The sequence below is a fragment of the Orycteropus afer genome, unplaced genomic scaffold, assembly GCF_000298275.1.
Source record: "Orycteropus afer afer isolate SDZICR_OR568_19922 unplaced genomic scaffold, OryAfe1.0 scaffold00128, whole genome shotgun sequence".
NCBI lineage: Eukaryota > Metazoa > Chordata > Mammalia > Tubulidentata > Orycteropodidae > Orycteropus > Orycteropus afer.
The window spans coordinates 5,814,852-5,835,610 of record NW_006921715.1 but is presented as its reverse complement, the minus strand read 5'-3'; the positions used below and the strand labels follow the sequence as shown (position 1 = coordinate 5,835,610).

At 45.9% G+C, this 20,759-nt stretch overlaps 2 protein-coding genes across 2 annotated transcripts in view; both read left to right on the top strand.

Annotated features, from left to right (window-relative positions):
* Positions 1 to 8,979: 8,979 nt before the first annotated feature.
* Positions 8,980 to 12,297, top strand: LOC103200143 (GSK3B interacting protein). The gene is made up of 2 exons (XM_007944565.1): positions 8,980 to 9,237; positions 12,136 to 12,297. The coding sequence occupies exons 1-2, from the start codon at positions 8,980 to 8,982 to the stop codon at positions 12,295 to 12,297; spliced, it is 420 nt and encodes a 139-aa protein (XP_007942756.1).
* Positions 12,298 to 17,283: 4,986 nt separating this feature from the next.
* Positions 17,284 to 20,759, top strand: part of AK7 (adenylate kinase 7) — an 88,698-nt gene continuing 85,222 nt past the window's right edge. Inside the window, exon 1 of the mRNA XM_007944613.1 lies at positions 17,284 to 17,385. Within this exon, the coding sequence (XP_007942804.1) occupies positions 17,284 to 17,385 (102 nt within the window). The remainder of the gene's footprint in view (positions 17,386 to 20,759) is intronic.

Genomic DNA, 20,759 nt, shown 5'->3' with positions numbered 1-20,759 from the left:
ACATGGTCTAGTGAATCATTACCGTGCAGACTCATTGTTTTGTTTGAGGTGTATTCATTATCCCTAAGAGCGTTTTGCACCCTTCGTAACCAAAGATAATGGCAGAAAATGCATGCTGTCAAGAAGAAGTGATGCTGGGGTGACCTGCCATTGTAAATACCCAGTATTTCTGTCTACATCCCATTAATGCACATAATAAGAAAAGTGATCGGCTTTCATCTGTAATGAGCAGATTGGTTCTGCGGTGACTGTGATACCCTGTAGTTCTGTTACATTGTTAACTCTTCCTCCTCAAACAGGTATTAGGAAATTATCCCCACAATACATACTTAACTTTACATTAGATACAAAGGAGACACTCTGGATGCTAAAACTAGACCATTTCAAGGCAGACAGAGCTGTTATCCCAAGTGATTTAGTATGTTGTGTAGTTGAGAAAATCTTTTCCCAGTTTACTTTTTAGTGATTACATTTTATAGGAGACATGTTCTGTGTCTAGTGAATAAATAACTTTCATATCACACACACACACACACAGAGTGAATAGGGAAAGGGGAGTTTTCTGTTAGGAGGCATTGAGTTTATGTTAGTGGTAGTGGGATAATTCAGAAAAGGCTGGTGATAATGGCTGCACAACATGAATGTGAACACAAGTAGACATACTAATGACCTCCCTAAAGATGTCCCTGACTTAATCCCTAGAAGAGACTTTGCAAGTGTGACTAAGTAAAGGACATGAAATGGGGAGGTGATCAGGATTGTCTGGAGTGCACAGCAGTCACGAGTCTGTGTAAGAAGGATGCAGCAAGAGTCTGAGTCAGGAGGAGGAGGAATGACTGCAGAGCCCAAGCACTGGAGTGATGGACTTCGAAGGTGGGGGCAGGGAGGGCACGAGTCAAGGAGTACAGGTTTAAGGCACCATGAAGAATTGTCTTGATTCATGAGGGGTAAGAATCAGGATTAGCACAAACTGGTTCTCGTGAGGTCAGGATCAGACATACCTTCACTCTCCGGTTTCTTTACCATTTCTGGTACCAGCTGTCCCCTCCACCCCGATGGCACTGTCTACTTCTCTGATGGGTTCAATAATGTGTCACAGTAGCCACACAGAACTGACAGACCACCCTCACTGTTATGTGGTTTATTAGGGAAGTAACAAGCTACCAGTCAGGATCAACTTGGAAGTGACAGAAACAACTTGGAGTTAGGATCGGGAAGCACACGAACAGCATCTGGAAGGCTCCCTTGAAACTGAGAGCACATTCCTCCCTTGATCTCAGTGCAGGACAGCTTCCAACCTGAATAGCCCTTCAGCTGCAGCTGCCCTCAGGCTGCCCTGCCCACCTGCCTCCCTGGCACTGACTGGTCCAGCTCACAGCTAGTGTAACAGCCTCAGGAATTCCTCAGAGCCTTTCTGCCTCTGCCTCTCTCCCAGCCAGCCTATCTCTTAGTTGCATCTTTTTTAGCTAACCAGCCCAGGTCTTATCCGTCAACTTTCTTAGCTGCATCATTTTTTACTAGGCCTGGGAGGGACCTCCATGGCCCAAAGAAGTCACTCCCCTCTGATCTCCTGTCACCCATGAGGCCTCTTTGTTTCATCTTTTTGTTGATCCCAGTCCTCATCTTTCCTCCTTCACCAGACAAGAGTTCATTTAATCCTCAACTCAGGTCTTGGGCCAAAGTAACATTTTCAGCCTACATCAGTTAAGGACTTTGAACCATTTTTGCCTGGTTCATTCATGGGCAATGACATGAAACCGGAACAGACCTGAATTTGTAAAATGTGGGTATACTGGAATGATAATCAGAATGGGAACCATTACAAGTGGACACCCTGCTAAAAATGATCTTCCTCTTAGAAGCCAAGGACACCATGCGTTGCATAGCAGCCACATCTCGACCAGCAGAGTTGGAAACATCAGTGCCCCACTCACAGGTGGCAGCCAGCCCACTGCTGGCAGTGATCAGGTTCCTGTGTCAGGCTCCTGAAAGGGCTCACTTTACCTTTTCCAAATATCTTTTCTCAGTGCTTGAACCCATGATTTTTCCTGTTTGGTTTATTCTCCCACTCCACCCACATTTTACAAATCTGGTCTGCTCTGATTTTACTGTGTCAGCCATGACTGAATCGTTCAAAATGGCTTGTAGCCCTGGGTAGAAAGTACCCGGGAGGTGCCCTGAATTGCTTCTCCAAACAACTAGTGCACGCATCAAAAAAAAGAAGAAAGAGCCCAACATCTCCAACAATTAGAAAAAGAGCAGCAAAAAAAGCCTGTAGTCACCAGAAGAAAAAAAAAATAAAGATTTGAGCAGAAATAAATGAAACAGAAAATAGACAATAGAAAAAATCAACAAGACTGGAAGTTGGTTTTTTGAAAAGATTAATAAAATTGACAGACCACTGGCAAGTTTAACAAAAGAAAACAGGGAGAGAATACAAATAAATAAGAAACAAGTTGGGTGACATCACAACAGAAACAACAGAAATTAAAAGGATAGTGGCAGGATATTATGAAGAACTATACACCAACAAATCTGAAAATCTAGAAGAAATGAACAGATTTCTAGAAACATGCTACTTACCCAAACTCTGACACACACTGGGGTGGAAAATTTGAACAGACCCATAACAGAAGAAGAAATTGAACGAGTCTTAAAAAAAAATACCAAGAAAAAAAAGCACCAGCCCAGAAGGATTCACTGGCAAATTCTAACAAACTTTCAGAGAAGAACTTACACCAGTCCTACTTAAACTATTCCAGAACATAGAGAAGGATGGAATTCTCCCAAATTCATTTTATGAATCAAGCATAACCTTGATACCAAAACCAGGTAAAGACATCACTCAGAAGGAAAACTACAGACCAGTATCCCTCATGAATATAGATACATAAATCTTCAACAAAATCCTAGCCCATAGGTTCCAACAACATATCAAAAAAGTAATACATTATGACTAAGTGGGGTTCATACCAGGTATGCAAGGATGGTTTAACATTAGAAAAACAGTCAGTGTTATCCATCACACAAATAAAGGAAAAGAACTACATGGTCTTAGCAATCGATGTAGCAAAGGCATTTGATAAAATTCAACACCCAATCCTGGTTAAAAAAAAAAAAACCCTCAGCAAAATCGGAATAGAAGGGACATCCCTCAACATAATAAAGGGCATATATGCAAAACCAACAACCAACATCATTCTCAATGGAGAGAGACTGAAACAATTCCCCTTGAGAACAAGAACCAGACAAGGATGCCCTCTATCACCACTTCTATGCAGCATTGTGCTGGAAGTCCTAGCCAGGGCAATAAGGCAAGAAAGGGGAATCAAAGGCATCCAAATTGGTAAGGAGGAAGTCAGACTGTCCCTATTTGCTGATGATATAATCCTATACTAGAAAACCTAAGAGACTCAGGAAAAAAAAAAACTAGTGGAAGTAACAGAGATTTAGCATAATGGCAAGATACAAGATCAACATACAAAAATCAGTTGGATTCCTCTACACCAGCAAAGAGATTGCTGAAAAATAAATAAGGAAATCAGTACCATTTACAATAAAACCTACTGCCATCGAGTCGAATTTGACTCATAGCCACCACCTCTCCTTGGGTTTCTGAGGCAGTATCACTGTGGAAGTAGATTGCCCAACCTTCCTTCCGAGGAATGGCTGGTGGGTTTCAACCACTAGCTTTCTGGTTAGCAGTCAAATGCCTTAGGCACTATGCCACCAGATCTCCTGCCATTTACAATAAAAGTATTTTACTTTATTTTGGTAGCTATTGTGCCATTTACAGTAGCTACCAAAAAATAAAATACTTGGGAATAAATTTTACTAAGGACACAAAAGACCTGTACAAAGAAAACTACAAAGCACTACTTTAAGAAGCTGTAAGAGACCTACATAAATGGAAGAGCATCCCATGCTCATGGATAGGAAGACTGAACATTGTGAAAATGTCAGTTCTACCCAAAACAGTCTATACATGCAATGCAATCCCAGTCCAGAGCCCATCAGCATTCTTTAAGAATATGGAAAAACCAATCACTAATTTTATATGGAAAGGAAAGAGACCTCAGATAAGCAAAGCACTATTGAAGAAGAACAAAGTAGGAGGTCTCACGCTCCCGGGTCTCAAAGTACTGTCCTGGATAGTGACAGTAGTCAAAGCTGCCTGGTATTGGTACAGTGACAGACACACAGACCAGTGGAACAGAATTGAGAACCCAGAAATAGATCCATGGACCTATTGTCAGCTGATTTTTGACATAGGACTGAAATCCATTAAATGGGGAAGAGATGGTCCCTTTAACAGATGGTGTTGGCAAAACTGGAGATCCATTTGCAGAAAAATGAAACAAGGTCTGTACCTCACCCCATGCACAAAAACTAACTCCAGATGGATCAAAGACTTAAATGTGAAACCTGAGACTATAAAGTTCCTCAAGGAAAAACTAGGGGCAAATTTAGGGGCCTTAATTTATGGCATGGCAGAAGGAAGGTTAGGCAATCTACTTCTGTAGTGATACTGCCTCGGAAACCCAAGGAAGGGTCGCTATGAGTTGGGTCCAACTCCATGGCAGTGAGTTTGGTTTGGTTTAATTTATGGCATACATTGACTGTCAAGCATAACCCAAAATGGACAAATAGCAGAAGATAAACTAGATGAATGGGACCTTCTAAAATTCAATTTTTATGTGCTTCCAAAGACTTCTCCAAAAGAGAACCTATTTGGTAGTGACACATCTAACAAGGGATTTATCTCTAAAATTTATAGAAAACTCCAATACCTTAGCAATGAAAAAAATCCAATTTAAAAATGGTAGGAAAAAAAAAAAAAAACATACCAAAGCAATGGTAACCAAAAAAGAGCAGGAGTAGCAATATTAACTTCTGATGAAATAGACTTTAATGTGAAAAACAACATGAAACAAAGAAGGTCACTGTATGATGCTGAAAGAGTCAATTGAGCAACAAGACATTAGGATAATAAATATCTCTGCACCTGGTGAAAATGCTCCAAAGTACGTGAAACAAATATTAATTGAATTGAAAGGGAAAACAGACAACTCTACAATAGTAGTAGGAAACTTTAACACACTCTCGGTTGCCAGGAAATCACCGGGGCATATTGGCTCCGCTGACCACGAAGCCCTGAGGCTGGCAGCCACCAGAGCCCAGGCTCCGACTCCAGTGACTCTCCTGGCTCTGTTCTCTCTCCATTGTCAGCATCGTCCTCGGGCCAGTTTCCCCGTCTCCCAGTGGCTCCCAGGAACAGTAGGGCTGTGGACTGATGGAACTGCTCGGCCTCCACGAGGCCGGGAAGAAGCCTGTGTGTGGATTCCTTTAGGACATTCCGTGCCTGGGGTTGGGGTCCGTCTCACCCAGACTTCTGGAACCCTGTACTCACTAGGGGAGGGCTGCTGTTAGGAAGCAGAATGGACGTTAACAAGCAGCCAGACTTTGTCACATCCAGACCCACTGCTGTTGATGGAGGACCATGCATAGGGACCCCCAGGACAGAGGACTGACTGCTCCATAGGCTTCCCGAGGTAGTATCTACAAAAGCAGACTGCCTCGCTTTGTCCTGTGGAGCGGCTGGTGGGTTCAAACCACCAACCTTGTGGTTGGCAGATGAGTGCTTTAACCACTGTGCCTCCAATGCGCCTTTTGTTACAACCAGAAAAGGAGAAATTGTAGGAGTCGCCGGAAGTTACGTAATGCTTAAATAATAAAGTGGGTAGTTTTCATTTTCCTTGTGTACCATTATCAAAAGTTAGAACGTCTACTGTTTTTTGTCTTTCTCTCGGTTGCAGCTTGGAACTGGGATCATTACACAGGCCAGCGTTGGGGGACGTCCTTCGCCATCCCGTGAGGACTCCTGCTGTTCCAGTCCTGCAGTCTTCATCTGCCTCCCCTACCCCAGGTCCGGCCCCCAGGGACCTTGACTCTGGCCAAGGTAGCTTTACGTTTTGTCAGCCTTCCTCTTGTAAACATCTCTTTCTCATGATGATTAACTCTGTTGTCCGTGATTGAAGTATATGCAACCAGGAATTCAGTGACCAGAGTAAGGAGGATGGGTAGTCATGATGTTAACAGATGTCACATAGACAGTCACACTTTAGAATCTTCAACACTCACTTTGTGAAACAACTGAATGGTCTCATTTTTTTCCACAGCACCGCATGATGTTAAGGAGGGTGTTGATGGTTTGTAGGCTGAGGTGGGAATTTTCAGGGACTCACAGGTTTCCCCTCACTCGTATAGTCAGTCAGTGGTAGATTTTAACTTGTATTATTACTGGCTCGTGACTCATTCTGTAAAGAGCTATGAGAGACCAGAGAAAGCATCCTTCAGGCAGCATTAAAATACACTTTCAGGGAACACATGTACACAGTTGCTATGTAAATGTTTAAAACAGCTTTGCATCAACCCAAACCTACTGTTGTCCAACCGATTCCGACCCACAGCATCCCTAGAGGATAGTGGAACTGCCCCACAGGCTTTCCAAAGCTGTCAATCTTTACGGAAGCAGACTGCCTCATCTTTTCTTCTGCGGAGCGGCTGGGGGATTCAAAGCACTGGCCTTTCAGTTAGCAGCAAAGCGCCTTAACCACTGCACCACCAGAGCTCTTTAGCTTTCACATTTATCATCATTTGCCCTTAGCAAATAGTTTTGAGATTTAAAATACTCAGATGACCCACAGCTGGGGAACTGTAACTCCCTGGGCTTTTTGCTGATCGTTTAGAGCAGTGGCCAGACAGCAGACTCCCCCGGAGCTCTGAAAGCACCCCTGGCCTCTGGGGTTTTCCTTCCATGGCTCTGTGCTGGGGGCTGGGGGCCTGTAAGTTTTAGAGGCTCTCCCAGGTAATTCTCATGAGCAGCCAGTGAGAATCACTAAGTCAGAGGCTTTTAAATAGCACAGATCGGGCACAAGGCTGGAAGCTCGGGAAAGCAGGTGGAATTTGTAAGGCCAGGGCATGGTATCAGCTCTGTCAGGTTATTACAACCTAGTCTCCCTGGTGTGGCGGGGACGGGACTAGATCTGGTCCACAGCACTCAGGAAGGGAGGCAGTGAGTGGTGATTATATGCACGCAGGCCGCGTCGTGCTGCATGCAGAGCGGCAGCTATTCCGTCTGTGTCAGAGAAATGACATCTTAGGCTGAACAGCTGCCAGGTAGGAGAGAGCACAGTTCCCATTACGTAGAGATGCGTCAGAGCAGCGGCCCATTGGTGAACTGGCTCATTCACTCGTCCTGACTGTAACTACTCGCTGCCAAGAAAAATTCTTTCAGCCCCACCCACAGAAGACGTCACAAGCACATTGCAACCTCGCAGCCAGATTGGATCACGTTCATGTGAGAAACTGTCACTGAAAAGACAGTATGTGGGCCGGTTCACGTAGGTGGTGAGAGGCTAAGTTCTTACACAAATGTTGGCCGGTTGACACTTGAGAATAACTTCACTCAAAGACAGCCCAGGAGGGTCCACAGATTGACTTTAGAGAGTAGGAGACAGAGAAGATGATTTGGGGGATTTATGAATGTCGTGGGGGTGGGAAAGGCTTTCTGAAGCAAAATTCCAAGTCTGAAGTTACATAGGGAACCATGGAAGGTAGGACCCTGTGCTAGGTGAGGTCTTGCCTGCTAAGTTCAGACTACATTCATTTCTATCTCCTACGTTCATTGTATACTCTGTGGGCTTGGAACTAAAAATATGCTCCACCCACTGCTACTGAGTTGACTCTGACTCATAGTGGCCCTATGGGACACAGTGGAACTGCCCCATGGAGTTTCTAAGGCTCCAGTCTTTACAGAAGCAGACTGCTTCATCTTTCTCCCACAGAGTGGTTGGTGGGTTCAAACTGCTGACCTTTTGGTACGTAGTTGAGCATTTTCACCTCTGTGCCACTGGGGCTCCAGAAATAGGCTATAACATCCAAAAAGCTGTCCCATCAAGGAGATGAATGGTACAATGACAAGAGCTCATTCTTTGTTCCTCGTATTACCCAGACTGCTGCCTTCAAGTGGATCCTAACTCCTCATGACCTTGTAGGATGTTAGTGGAGCTGTTGGAAAGTGGTGATGGAGAACAGCCCCTCATATCCCGTCAAACCAAAAAAACCAAACTCACCACCATCCAGTCAGTCCCTACTCATAGCGACCCCTCTTTGGGTTTCCGAGGCAGTATCTCTACTCTACGGAAGTAGGTTGCCCAGCCTTCCTTCTGCGGAGTGGCTGGTGGGTTTGAACTGCCAGCCTTCTGGTTAGCAGTCAAGTGCCTTAGGCACCACGCACCAGAGCTCCCCATATCCTGTCAGTGGGCTAGAAATCACAGCCCTTTTTTGAAGAGTGAACTTGCAGCATCTACTGAAACTTAAAATGAATGTGTTCTTGTACTTGGCAATTGCATTTTCAGGGAGCTCTGGTGGTGCAGTGGTTTAAGTATTCAGCTGCTAAGCAAAAAGTTGGTGGTTTGAACCGACCAGTCATTCCATGGGTGAAAAATGAGGCAGTGTGCTTCTGTAAAGATGTATAGCCTTAGAAACCGTATGGGTAGTTCTGCTGTGTCCTGTAGGGTTTCTGTAAGTTGGAGTTGACTTGATGGCTATTGGTTTGGTTTTTATGGTTTGTATTATGGAGAAATAATTATGCAAAAAGAAGTATGCACTAGGATTTTACTAAAGCTTTGTTCAAAGTAGCTATAATGTAAGTAGCAAAAACTATAATGCTCTAAGCATTTGTCAATAAGTGAGTTAAATTTTTAAGGGGAAATGATAAAAAGATCCTGTTTTTCAAAATCTGTAACTTTGCTCTGAAGAATTACGAGGAATGGTTTTAGGTGGTATTTTTCCTGAAAGTCATTGGCCAGTTAGTGTATTGTACGAGTGGCAGCTGTAAGGTGTAGATACTTATAATCAAACTATAACGTGTTGTGTGTCTTTCTAGAAACCGGTCTTGTGTCTTCTTTGTGCAGAATGCAGACAAACTGTAACCCCATGGATCTAAGCAGCGTGTCAGGATTTGAAGACGACTCGGCACTCAATGGTGGCGAAGGAACTGACATGAAAGACATGCGGCTGGAAGCCGAGGCGGTCGTCAGCGACGTTCTCTTCGCTGTCAATCGCATGTTGGTCTCCACAAGCCTGCGCTGTGCCGACGACGTGGCCTACATCAACGTGGAGACGAGGGAGGGGAGCACGTACTGCCTGGAGCTCACGGAGGCGGGGCTAAGGGTAACTCACCCTTGTCGGTAGGGCAAAAGAATACAGGCGTGCTCCCTGTCCATGGCGCTTTTCAGGCTGGCAGTTTTACAAATCGAAGGTCTGACAGCCCTGCATGGAGCAAGTCTGTCACGCCATTTTTCCAACAGCACATCTGCTTTGTCCAGTCTTGGTCATTGTCACAGTATTTCAGACGTTTGGCTGATGCTGTTGCACACTTAATAGGTACAGTATAGTGTACGTGTAACTCATACACGCTGCGAGACCAAGAAGTGCATGTGACTCGCTCTATTGCAGGGTTCTGGACCCAAACCCGCAGTATCTCCAAGGGGTGCCTTGGTGCCTTTACCGCTTGATCAAAAATGCGGGGTTGAGGGGGAGGGGACGGATGTTGAATGAGCACTGTCCACTTGGTCACCTCCAAGGTTTTCTTAAAGAAAACTTTTTTCTTAAGAATTTTTAAAATTTTAAAGTCATTCAGCCAGCATAGGAAATTGAATAGGATCTAAGAATATCTGTTTCTGTCAGCTTGCAGGGAGTTACTTTGTTTCCGTCCTCACTCCCAAACTCATGTCTCTCTCATCTCAAACTCAGGTTTTCTCATCTCAAACTCAGCTTGTTCACCAAAAGTGTGCCCCACTGGGTGAGCCTCACACGCTGTGCTCCGTGGGTCTGGCTCCACCCTTGTTGCTGCCTCTTCTGTTAACACCACACATTTGCCCCCAAGAGCTCTAGCTCATAGGTGAGAAACTGGAGCAGGACGCCCACCTCGAGGTCTCTCGGCCCCCCGCCGACTGTCCACTCCCCACCTTGGGGTCTCTCGGCCGCCCACCGGCTGTCCGCTCCCCGCCTCGGTCTCTCGGCCGCCCGCTGGCTGTCCACTCCAGGTGCCTCTTTATTCTCAGTGGGTCTCCTCAGCTCGCCCTCTCCACATCCTTTAATCCAGGACCTGCGTTTAGAACAGTGAAAGCGCACTGGAGAACAACTTTGGATGAAGTGAAAGCTCACTCAGTTCCTCCTAGTGTGAAAGTCTTTGGCTCCTGAACCAACGGATGGGGTCTGAACAACTCCAAAATGGAATTTCCACTTTACTAATGGATCTGTCCTTGATTTCAGCCAAAGGGCTGCGACTTCTCTGCTTCTCTCCCTCTGTTAAAAAGAAACCCCCAGAAAGCTTCCCAGAACCTTAAGCTTGAGGGCAAGGCCGAGGCATCCAGGGCTTCTTGGAGTCCTGAGTCTGATGAGGGTGTGGGCATCTCTTTGTTTCACTGGGTCGGTTTGCTTTAGATGGGTACGAATCACATGCCCTGTATCCCCTGGTCGGGGTCACTCCCACTGAGGCCACAGGCCAGCGTCCTCACCATGCTAAAGACTGCCATGGCCACCACACAAGTGTTACCTGAATTAACTAAATTTTGTGTGCTTCTTCATAAATCCCAAAACGAGTGTGGAAAGCTTGTCGTGTTTAGAAGTAGCCTTACATGGAAGTAGGCCAATAAAGTGGAGAGAAGTGATCTCAGTAGATGACTGTCCTACATTGGCTGATTCTAAGGCAGCTTTGGGGAGGTAGCGAGGACTCTGATCAGTCATAAATGTGACTGAGTGACGCTGGGTGCGTCGTCACCCTCTTGAGTCCCTGCTTCCTCATCTGGGTCCTGGAAACTAAGATAGACGTGGGGTGATTACATGGGTAACACCCGCAGAAAGAGCCGGGCGATCGCGCACCTAGCATGTAGCAGCCACTGCGGTGTTTATCCATTTTTCAGCCTGATACAGTTAACGTTTCCTGGGCAGCTGTCCTGTGTCTGTGAGTGGAAGCCACACGGACGAGCCCTGTTCCCGTGCATCAGGAGGTTGCAGCTCGCAGAGCTGAGCACGCTGGATGGCTCTGTGCAGCGCGGGGAGCTGGCGCAGCTCGCCTTCCTTACGCGTCGGCCTCTGTGCAGTATGTCGGCAGCTGCTGTGGCGTGACTAGGTGCCACACACACTGAGGCTCAGGTAGCGAGTTGCAAGTTGTAATCAGGTCAACTAAAGCCAGATTCATTTTGCCCTCTACTGTGCTGGCAAACCTTGATGTATGAAAAAGAGGCTAGTGATCTATGTGTGGTAATCTTGTTGGAGAGAGAATTTTGAGGTTTGTTTTTTTTAAAAGACAACAGCATAGACTAACATTCCTCTCTCTCCATTGAGCATTTCTCTCTCTCAGGTAACAATGTAGCCTGTCAGATGCCTCATTGTAAAGCAGGATGGACATAAAACAATTTCTAGAAGCAAAGAGATTCCAAACCTAAGAGAAGATAAGCATATGAACTAATGGTGGCTCACCCGTTGCCATGGTGCCTCATACAGGAGCTCCTCCATACAGGTGGGATGAATGCAGGAGAGTGAAACTGGAAGGTGGTGAGGAATAGGAAAGTGAAATAGTGGTTGTGTGTTGTTGTTAGGTGCCATCATGTTGGCTCCAGCTCACAGTGACCCCATGTACAACAGAGCGAAAACACCGCCCAGGCCTGCGCCAGCCTCACAATCCCTGCTATACCTGAGCCCACCATTGCAGCCACTGTCGATCCATCTCGTTGAGGGCCTTCCCATTTTGAATAGCACTGAAACACTGATCTATGACTGGTTTTGTGTAGCTTTATAAATTCTCTCCATTTTCTTTTTTAAGGAGGAGGAGGAGGAGTAGATAGATCAAACCTTTCACATTTTGAGAACGGAATTCTGAAAGGAGCACTTTGCTGGTATTGTAGGTTGTAAATTGCTTAAATACCAAGAGGAGGCCTGAGAAATGTGTGTATTCTGACTATTGCTTGAGGAGCTGTGTCCACAGAGTCTGGCCCAGGTGTGCCCTTGGATACCTCTACCGAGGTGTCGCCTGCTGTTTAACATGTGGGTGCCTTTCTCTTGCAGGTGGTTGGTTACGCGTTTGACCAGGTAGATGACTGTTTGCAGACCCCCTACCATGAAACCGTCTACTCCTTGCTAGACACGCTCAGCCCCGCCTACCGGGAAGCCTTTGGGAATGCGCTCCTTCAGAGACTGGAGGCTCTGCAGAGGGATGGACAGTCCTGACAAGGCTTGCCTTTCAGGGAGGCAGCTGCGGGTGCAGAAAGTACGTGGGAAGCCTGCAAACCCTGCGTATTCACAGAAGATGCATCTTTGGTTTTGTGTTTGTCACTCTCGCTTCCAGTTTAGGCTTTTAACTCGGATCAGTACAGAGGAGTGAATCATCTCGGGTAACGTCAGATTCATGAAGGAAATTCTGAGCAGTTGCTCTGCAACTATCACCAAGACATTAGCGCCGCCTCACCTAGCTTCTCTGCATCTCATGACCTAGCGGTATTGCGTTCTTTCCTTCCAGGGCTTTGATGCACCAGCACTGTCATTTACATAGGAGATTTGAGATTTGCACCGTCATTTAGGAATTATAATCACCTAACTTCAAACTCTGATTCTGCTTGTTAAATCAGGGTCTCACTACTAGCTCAGATGGACTCTGTCATCATGATTTTGCTACTGGCCTTTATTGGAAACATTGCCAACTAGTTTCCCCTGCACAAATTTTGTAATTCCCTGCTCCACTTCAACTCTCCTGTTGCTAACACGGGTTCATAGAAGGGAATCATTTTCATGTCACTGAGCTAGTATGAAGTGAAATGCAGGTAGCAGAACGGTCTGTCGTCCCCATTCGCAGCCATAGACCAGCAGCCAAGCAGAGGGCAGACCGTTAGCCAGTGAATGTAATAGCTGTAATAATTCCTTGTTTCCAGGCTCTGTAAGCACATCAGGAAGTAGAGCGGCAGATGCCATTCTTTCTCTGAACAAATCTTCAACGTGTGGGCTTTAGAAGACAAGATTCTGGTCTCCCAGAAGATAATAATTTGGCCCATGTTGATCCTTACTCTGAATGTTGTTTACATAATGTACAGTGTGTGGCAGAAAGTATTTTTGCTTCACTGGTGGCTTCCTTTGTACGATGGAGCCACTCCCCGACACCTGGCCTTCCCCCGCAGATGTGCAGTGTTGTCTCAGCACCGTCTGCCACGTCCTGACCTGAGAGCACATTGCGTAGGTTTGAAACCAAAGGATGAAGACTTACTATTTGAAAAATGAAACTCTGTATCTTATATTTTATTACCAGTGCTAACGTTTGTAAACATGGTGAACGGCACCATGCTGCTGTGTGTTTTTGAGTATGTGCTGAGTACCAGTGACTAGGGTTGCTTTTCCAACAATCAGCTAACGCAGCAGCTGGGAAAATGCTGAGATGAAGTTCTGCACCTGGATGCACCTTTGTAAGTGTCTCACTCACAGACTTCCTTGTTGTTAAGAACTGGGTCCTGTCAAGCTCTGAAGGTCACGGGGACCTGAGCAAATTAAAGTTCAGTTTGCAGCACTCTTCACTGTCAGCTGTCATTGCACACTCTGTGAGACCACGAGTGCATTCCTGGGCCGCTCTAAATATGAGAATACGTGTGCCTTCTTGGGATGCTCTGAGGACAAGTGTGCCTTCATTGGAAGCTTTGAGAACACGTGCATTCATGGAGCTCTGTGAGAATACGTGAACATGGGATGCTCTGAGGACACGTGCATTCATTGGATGTTCTGTGAGAACGTGTGTGTGTTCATGCTGTGCTGAGAATGTATGTGCTTTCATTGGCTGATCTGTAAGAACACATGTACGTTCATGGGCTACTCTGAGAACGTGTGCATTCTTTGGATGCTCTGAGGATGCGTGTGTATTCATGGGGTGCTCTGTGAGAACATGCTATGCATTCATTGGATGTTCTGTGAGCACACATATGCATTCGTCAGATGCTCTGAGAACATGCATGTGCATTCATTGGATGTTCTGTGAGCACACACATGCATTCGTCGGATGCTCTGAGAACACGCATGTGCGTACATTGGATGCCCTGTGAGAACACGCGTGTGCATTCATCAGATGCTCTGACTGAGAACAAGTGTGTTCGCAGCTTTATTGTCAGGCTTCACTGGGAAATGAAATCTAACTTCAGGTTGAACTTTCTCATGCTGAATCTCAGGCTCAGTGTAAAGGATCTTGGTACCAAGTTTAAATAAAATCCGTTGATCATTTTGAGTTAAGTATGACGAAAAGTGATTGGCTGTTTAAAAATGGAAGCTGTTGATTTTGTGATAACTGACATGATTCCAAGGCTTCAGTTTCCAGTTTTGAACTCCACATCACTGCACTTGGACATGAAGCCAGAGAAAGGGTTACTGCTTCTGTCACGAAGGCAGACGAATGAGGACATTGTAAAATAACAGATATCAACTCTGAAAGAACCCAGGAGTAACCATGTGCCCCGAGGCCATTACAGATTCTAATCAGATAAATTCAACCTAGATTTCACTTCCAAATTGAAGGGGGGGTGGAAACTCAGCTCTAAATACAGAACTCTCATGAGTCAGTGTTTTTTAAAAAGAATAATGGACAGGATCAGACAACTTAGTGAAAATGAAAAGTATAGATGTCTGTAACCACTGGAAAGTTGTTCAGCTCAACCAGTAACTAAAGAATAATTAAAAAATAGTCATTTCCCATTGTAATTCAGTAATTTCTGTGTTCTGAGTAAAAATGTGAGGAGCCATGGTGGTGCAGTGGTTAAACACTTGGTTCGAACCCACCAGTGGCTCCATGGGAGAAAAGACCTGGTTTTCTGCTCTCACAGAGTACAGCCTTGGCATTCCTAGGGGGCGTTCTGCTCTGTCCTGTAGGGTCTCTGTGCATTGGCGTTACTTGACGTTGCCCAACGTCAAGACGTAAGAATTTAGTAAGAATGCACTCTGCTCCTCTACTGGAGGAAATACTGGTGAAACCATTCTGGAAAACATTTGGTTATGGAGCCTTGAGAGAGCTTCTTACAAAACTTCAGCTGCTAATCCCACACCTACCATAGGGAGGTGACTGCAAAAGATACACTGCAGTGAAGTTCATTGTCTAGTGAAAAATAGGAAAGTCTCTGAAGAGTGGTTCAGTGGGGGGAACGTCCATTTAGTGCCGTGATGTGCAGCCATTAAAAATCAACGTGAGAGAGATGACCCTGGGGAAATAATACACTACACTAATACAAGAAAAAACCCACATGCTATAATCTATTTTGGGAAATAACCTGATATGTTATAGAAGGAAAAAATGAAGTAAAATATTCTGTGATGTTAATAGTTATCACTACATGGTAAGCTATGTGATTTTTCATTTTCTTAATTTTCACATTTTCTCCCTGAGCTTGGGTGTACTAATGAGTGGGTGAAATGGATACATGTGGGGTGTAAGCTAGCTGGAAATAACCTCTGCACCAAGCCTTGCCCTCAGGGCTTGGGTCTGCTGCCATCTTTGAAGCGGTGTTATGGTTGTGAAAACAGTGCATGGCTCATTTCCAATACCAACACTTCCTCACCTGTCTTCTGTGCCAAAAGCAATCATTGCACTTCCCACACTGCAAGCCAGCAGGTGGGCAGTTCTCTGTGCAGTATTCAAAAACGGAAAGTGTGCAGTTGAGCTGTGAGGGATGAGCAGATGTGGAAAGTTTCTAGTAGGCGCCACAATGACTTCAGAACTCTCCCTTCAACTCTGTTTTATGAATGAGGTCGCTGAGACAGGGCCACACATTAGTGAGCTGGAAAGTTGGGTCAGAAGGCGGCTCTGCTAACTCACGGCTGTCTCCATACAGCAGATTGTCGCCTCCACGGGATGCACGTTGGGGTTATTTGAAAGGAAAAAGGAGAGAGACAGTAAACAAAAGCTGCGTGTAATAGACGCTACATTACAACTATATACCATAATAAGGAGCTCTGGTAGCATGGTGATTAAGGCACTTGACTGTTAACCAGAAGGCTGCCGGTTCAAACCCACCAGCCACTCCACGGAAGGAAGATTAGGGGTAATCTACTTACGTAGAGATGTTGTTACGTACAGTAGAGTCACATGTGACTCATAGTGACCCCTCCTTGGGTTTCTGAGGCAGTATCACTACGGAAGTAGATTGCCCCATCTTCCTTCCCAGGAGTGGCTGGTGGGTTTGAACTGCCAGCCTTCTGGTTAGCAGTCAAGTGCCTTAGCCACTATGCCACCAGAGCTCCCTAACCTCAGAAACCCAAGGAGGGGTCGCTATGAGTCGGGCCCACTCGAGAGCACGTAAGAACAAAATTACCATAATAGAATTAATAGCCTCTCATTTATTAGCAACCAATATGAGAGATGTAACATTCGCTGGAAATTACGCGCTTGTAATTCTGGAGCTAGCTCATTTACCTAATACCCGTCGTGTAAATAAGGATGGAAGAAAGGGGAGGTATGTTTGATGGCAGCATGGCCCGCTGAACAACTTCCAAAGTATTCATTCACCTGATTAGATCCATAGCAATAGGGGATGTGGAGATAAACGAGGAATCAAGCGAGTTCTACAAATCGGAACCAACGAGTCATCTGAAGGAACACTGAGGCTGTTTACTCCCGGAGTAGGCGACATTCGCTTGTTATACACGGGGTCGCGATGAGTCAACGCCGACTCGGCGCCCAACAGAACTGTTTTAAGATTAAAGAGATGAAAAGGAACACAGAATGGTCCCTTGTGGCAGGCGCCTGAGGAACCTGCGGACCAGGACATAACACAGTCCGAGAGCACAGCTTGTAGCAAGAACCAGACTGCGGTGGGGCCGGTAGCGGCGGCGAGCACTCAGGTCCACACGAGCTGGCTTCCCAGACCAGGAAGTGCAGACGGAGCGCAGGAAGTCAGGCTCCACCGCGGGAACGCCCAGCCCGACGCCCTAGCCACGCCTCTTGAACGCCCACTCAGCGCCCAGAGAGCTGCCGGCTCGAACGCCTTAGGCCTCTCCCAGGAAAGCCCCGCCCAGCGCCCTATAGCCCTGTCCGGAAACGACCCGGCCAGGCCTCGCCCCTTCCGGGGAACGCCCACCCAGCGCCCTGGCCCCGCCCTCATAGGGCGGGCTGGCCTTTTCCTCCCACGGCCCCGCCTCCACCTCCCTGGCAACCAAGGGGACGCTTTCACCTTAGCAACCAGACCGACTCCCAACATGGCTGAAGAAGAAGCTCCCACCCCGGCGGAGAAAGTTATCCGGATCCAAAGAGTGTTTATTAACCTGCTGGACACATACAGCAGCGGAAACATTGGGAAGGTGAGCGGCAGCGGCTCCGAGCCGGACCCTGGACCTTAAGCCAAGGCTTGCAGCCCCCTCGCCCAGTGCCCAGCCCGGCGTCCGGGCCAAGCCAATGCCCCCGCACCACACCGCACACCCAGGAGAGGCCGGCGCTCCCAGCTGTGAGTCCCAGAGCTTAGATATCGCCAGGTCCAACCTCGTCCCCCTTTACTGAAGGGAAACAGAGACGGAGGGACCTGTCAAGATCGTGTAGCAGGTCTGGGACAGGACCTGGACATAAAGTCCAGTCTCCAGCCTGCTAACTAGGTTCTCTTTCCCCTTGGCCACTGCTTCCGATTCAGGCAACCAACGAAAAAATTAGTCATTCTTATCATCCATGAAGAGTTTTCCATTCACCAACTGCTTCAACAATGGTCTGGGAACGCGCTGCTGCAAAAGACCTCTTCAGAGCGTCTAAGAGGAGAAATAACACTTTGAGGACCAAGTAAGGTGTCCACCGTCTGTACACAAAGTCTCACATGCTCACTTCTAAGGAGAATTCTGGCTCTACTTTTCCCAAGACAGGTCTGTTCTTCTGGCAATCCATGGAATGAATATTCAGTATTCCTTGCCAACACAGAAGATTAAAATGTGTCCGTTCTTCAGTCTTCCTTATTCGCTGCTGGGCCTTTGCAGGCATGTGAGGCGACTGAAAGTACCATGACCTTGATCAGGTGCAGCGTGGTCTTCAAAGTGACGCGTTTGCTTTCGAACACTTTACAGAGGTCTTCTGCAGCAGCTGTGCCCAGCACCATGTGCCACTTACTTCCTGGACTGCTGCTGCCATGGGCATTGCTTATGGATCCAAGTAAAAGGAAATCCCTGACAACTTCAATGCTTTCTTTTATCATGATGTTGATTATTGGTCCAGTTGTAAGGATTTCTGTTTTCTTCGTGTTGAGGTGTAGTCCACACTGCCAACTGTAGTCTTTGATCTTCATCAGTAAATGCTTCAAGTCTCTTTCACTCAGCAAGCAAGGTCGTGTCATCTGCGTATTGCAGGTTCTTAACGAGCGTTGCTCCAATCCTGGTGCCACGTTCCTCTTCACATAGTCCAGCTTCTCAGATTATTTGCTCAGCACACAGATTGAGTAAGTGTGGTGAAAGGATACAACCCTGACACACACCTTTCCTGATTTTAAACCAGGTAGGAACCTTTTGTTCTGTTCGAATGACTCTCTCCTGATCCATGTTCAGGTTCTGCGTGAGGGTAATCACGTGTTCTGGAATTCTCATTCTTCACAGTGTTACCCATAATTTATTATTATCCACACAGTCAAATGTTTTTGCACAGTCAATAAAACTCAGGTAAATGACTTCCTGGTATTCTGTACTTTCAGTCAACATTGATCTGACATCAGCAGGATAGCCCTCATTCCACATCTTCTGAATTCAGTTTGAATTTCTGGAAGTTACCTGTCAATATACAACTGCAGCCATTTTTTAATTATCTTCAGCAAAATTTTACTTGTCTGTGATATTAATGATATTGTTCGATAGTTTCCCTATTATTTTGAGTTCTCTATTTATTTTATCTTTTTATTCTTGTAATTTTTTGCTCAATTGTTCTAAGGTATTTTCTAAGGCGTTGTCCATGTTTTCCTTGATTTTGTTTGTAGTGTTTTTGTAATGTTTTTTTCAGAGCTTAAATACATATGTGTGTGTGTGTGTGTGTGTGTGTGTGTTTTAATTCCTTATCAGGAAGTGTTATTACTTGTTCTTCCTTGGTGAAGTTTCTTAGTTGTGTGTTTTGGTCACTTGGTTGCACTGTCTTGGCCTATTTTTGTTTGAATTAAGTAATCTGTTGTTCCTGAGACATTCTGGAGTTGTTTTTATTTGTTGTGTTGGTTTCTTTCATCTTAATTTTCTGTTTTGCTTTGGTTTGGTATATCTGGGCAGGTAGGACAGATGTCCTTATTTGGTCGCAAGTTGGGCAGCACTAGGGTGCTCACACCCTAGTGTCTCCTAGGTCTCCTAGGTCTCCAGCTGGGTGGAGTAGCTGGTGGGAATGTGGTCACAGGCCTCAGTTGGTGGTGAAGAGGAACAGTGGGTAGGATGAGCAATTGTTGTCCACCATCTGTTGCTGATCCAGTGGTCCAGGAGTGGATGGTGGTGCTCACCCATTGGGTAAGGTGATAGGTGGTAGATACAGTAGATATGACTGACTAGTGGGGAATTAATGCCCACCTCCATTTGGATGGGGCAGGAAAAAAGAAAAAAAAAACTGGAAGGGGATGGATGAGAAGAGAGATGTGTAAAAATAACAGAAAAAGATGAGGAAGAGAGAGAAATAAAAAGGAAGAAAAAGTTGAGGGGGTAGGAAAAGAAAGGGGGGGGTCTGGGTACACACAGCTGATTACCTACTTCCTGCCTAGACTTAATCAAGTGGGGATCCACCTGGAGTCCAGCATCTCTGATTACTACTCCACAGGCCTTCCCCTTGCCGTGGACCCTGAGGCCAAGTAACTAGTGCTTGCTAGTAGTGAGACTAGTGCTTGTTAGTAGTGAAACTAGTGCTTGCTAGTAGTGAGACTAGTGCTTGCTAGTAGTGAGACTAGTGCTTGCTAGTAGTGAGTTGCTTCCTTCCCCTTCACAGCTCCCGCCTTGCACTGAGGTCGCCTGTGCCAGTGAGAATCTCACCCACTTCCCTGAACTTTCCTATCCCAGATCCAACTTGTACTCTGCTCACCTTGATTCACTCCAGATCTGTCCACATTGTGCCTCGGTCCCAGTATAGATTGCATGAAATTGGTTTCTCCTCACCTGCCTATGATACCTTCTGTGTCTCAAAATGGGTACTCTTAGCCAGGCTCTGGCTCCTTCTCACTTCCCAGTCCCTAACTACCCTCTCTCCACCTCCCTCCCGTCGGTGCTCGATCTAATTCTTTGTCCTCTCATTTGACATAGAGTTCCAGGATCATCATCAGTATGTGTCTCACTGTGTTTCCGGACGGACTGGGTGCCTCTGTGTCACCAGGACACCAGCTTGTCTTTGCTCCGCCTGTGTTTTTAAAATAATTTATTTTTGTTGTTGACAATATACACAGCAGAAAATATTTCAATTGAACGATTTCTACAGGTACAATTTAGTGGCGTTGATTACATTCTTCAAGTTCTGCAGCCATTCTCACCCTCTTTTTCCAAGTTGTTTGTCCCTCATTAACATAAACTCACTGCCCCCTAACTGCCCTACCTCATCTTTCCAGTTGCTATTGTCAATGATCTTATATAGATAGATTTGAAAAGAGCACATTATTCAATGCACACATTCCTTACTAGTTAAGCTAAACTATTGTTTGGTTTTAAGAAGACTTCAGGGAACATTTTTGGTTTAAGGTTTAAAGATTATCCCC

Coding starts and splice junctions, on each gene's coding strand:
- LOC103200143 (XM_007944565.1), top strand. CDS start 8,980: ATGCAGACAAACTGTAACCCCATGGATCTAAGCAGCGTGTCAGGATTT. Junction 9,238..12,135: donor TCACGGAGGCGGGGCTAAGG/GTAACTCACCCT, acceptor TTTCTCTTGCAG/GTGGTTGGTTACGCGTTTGA.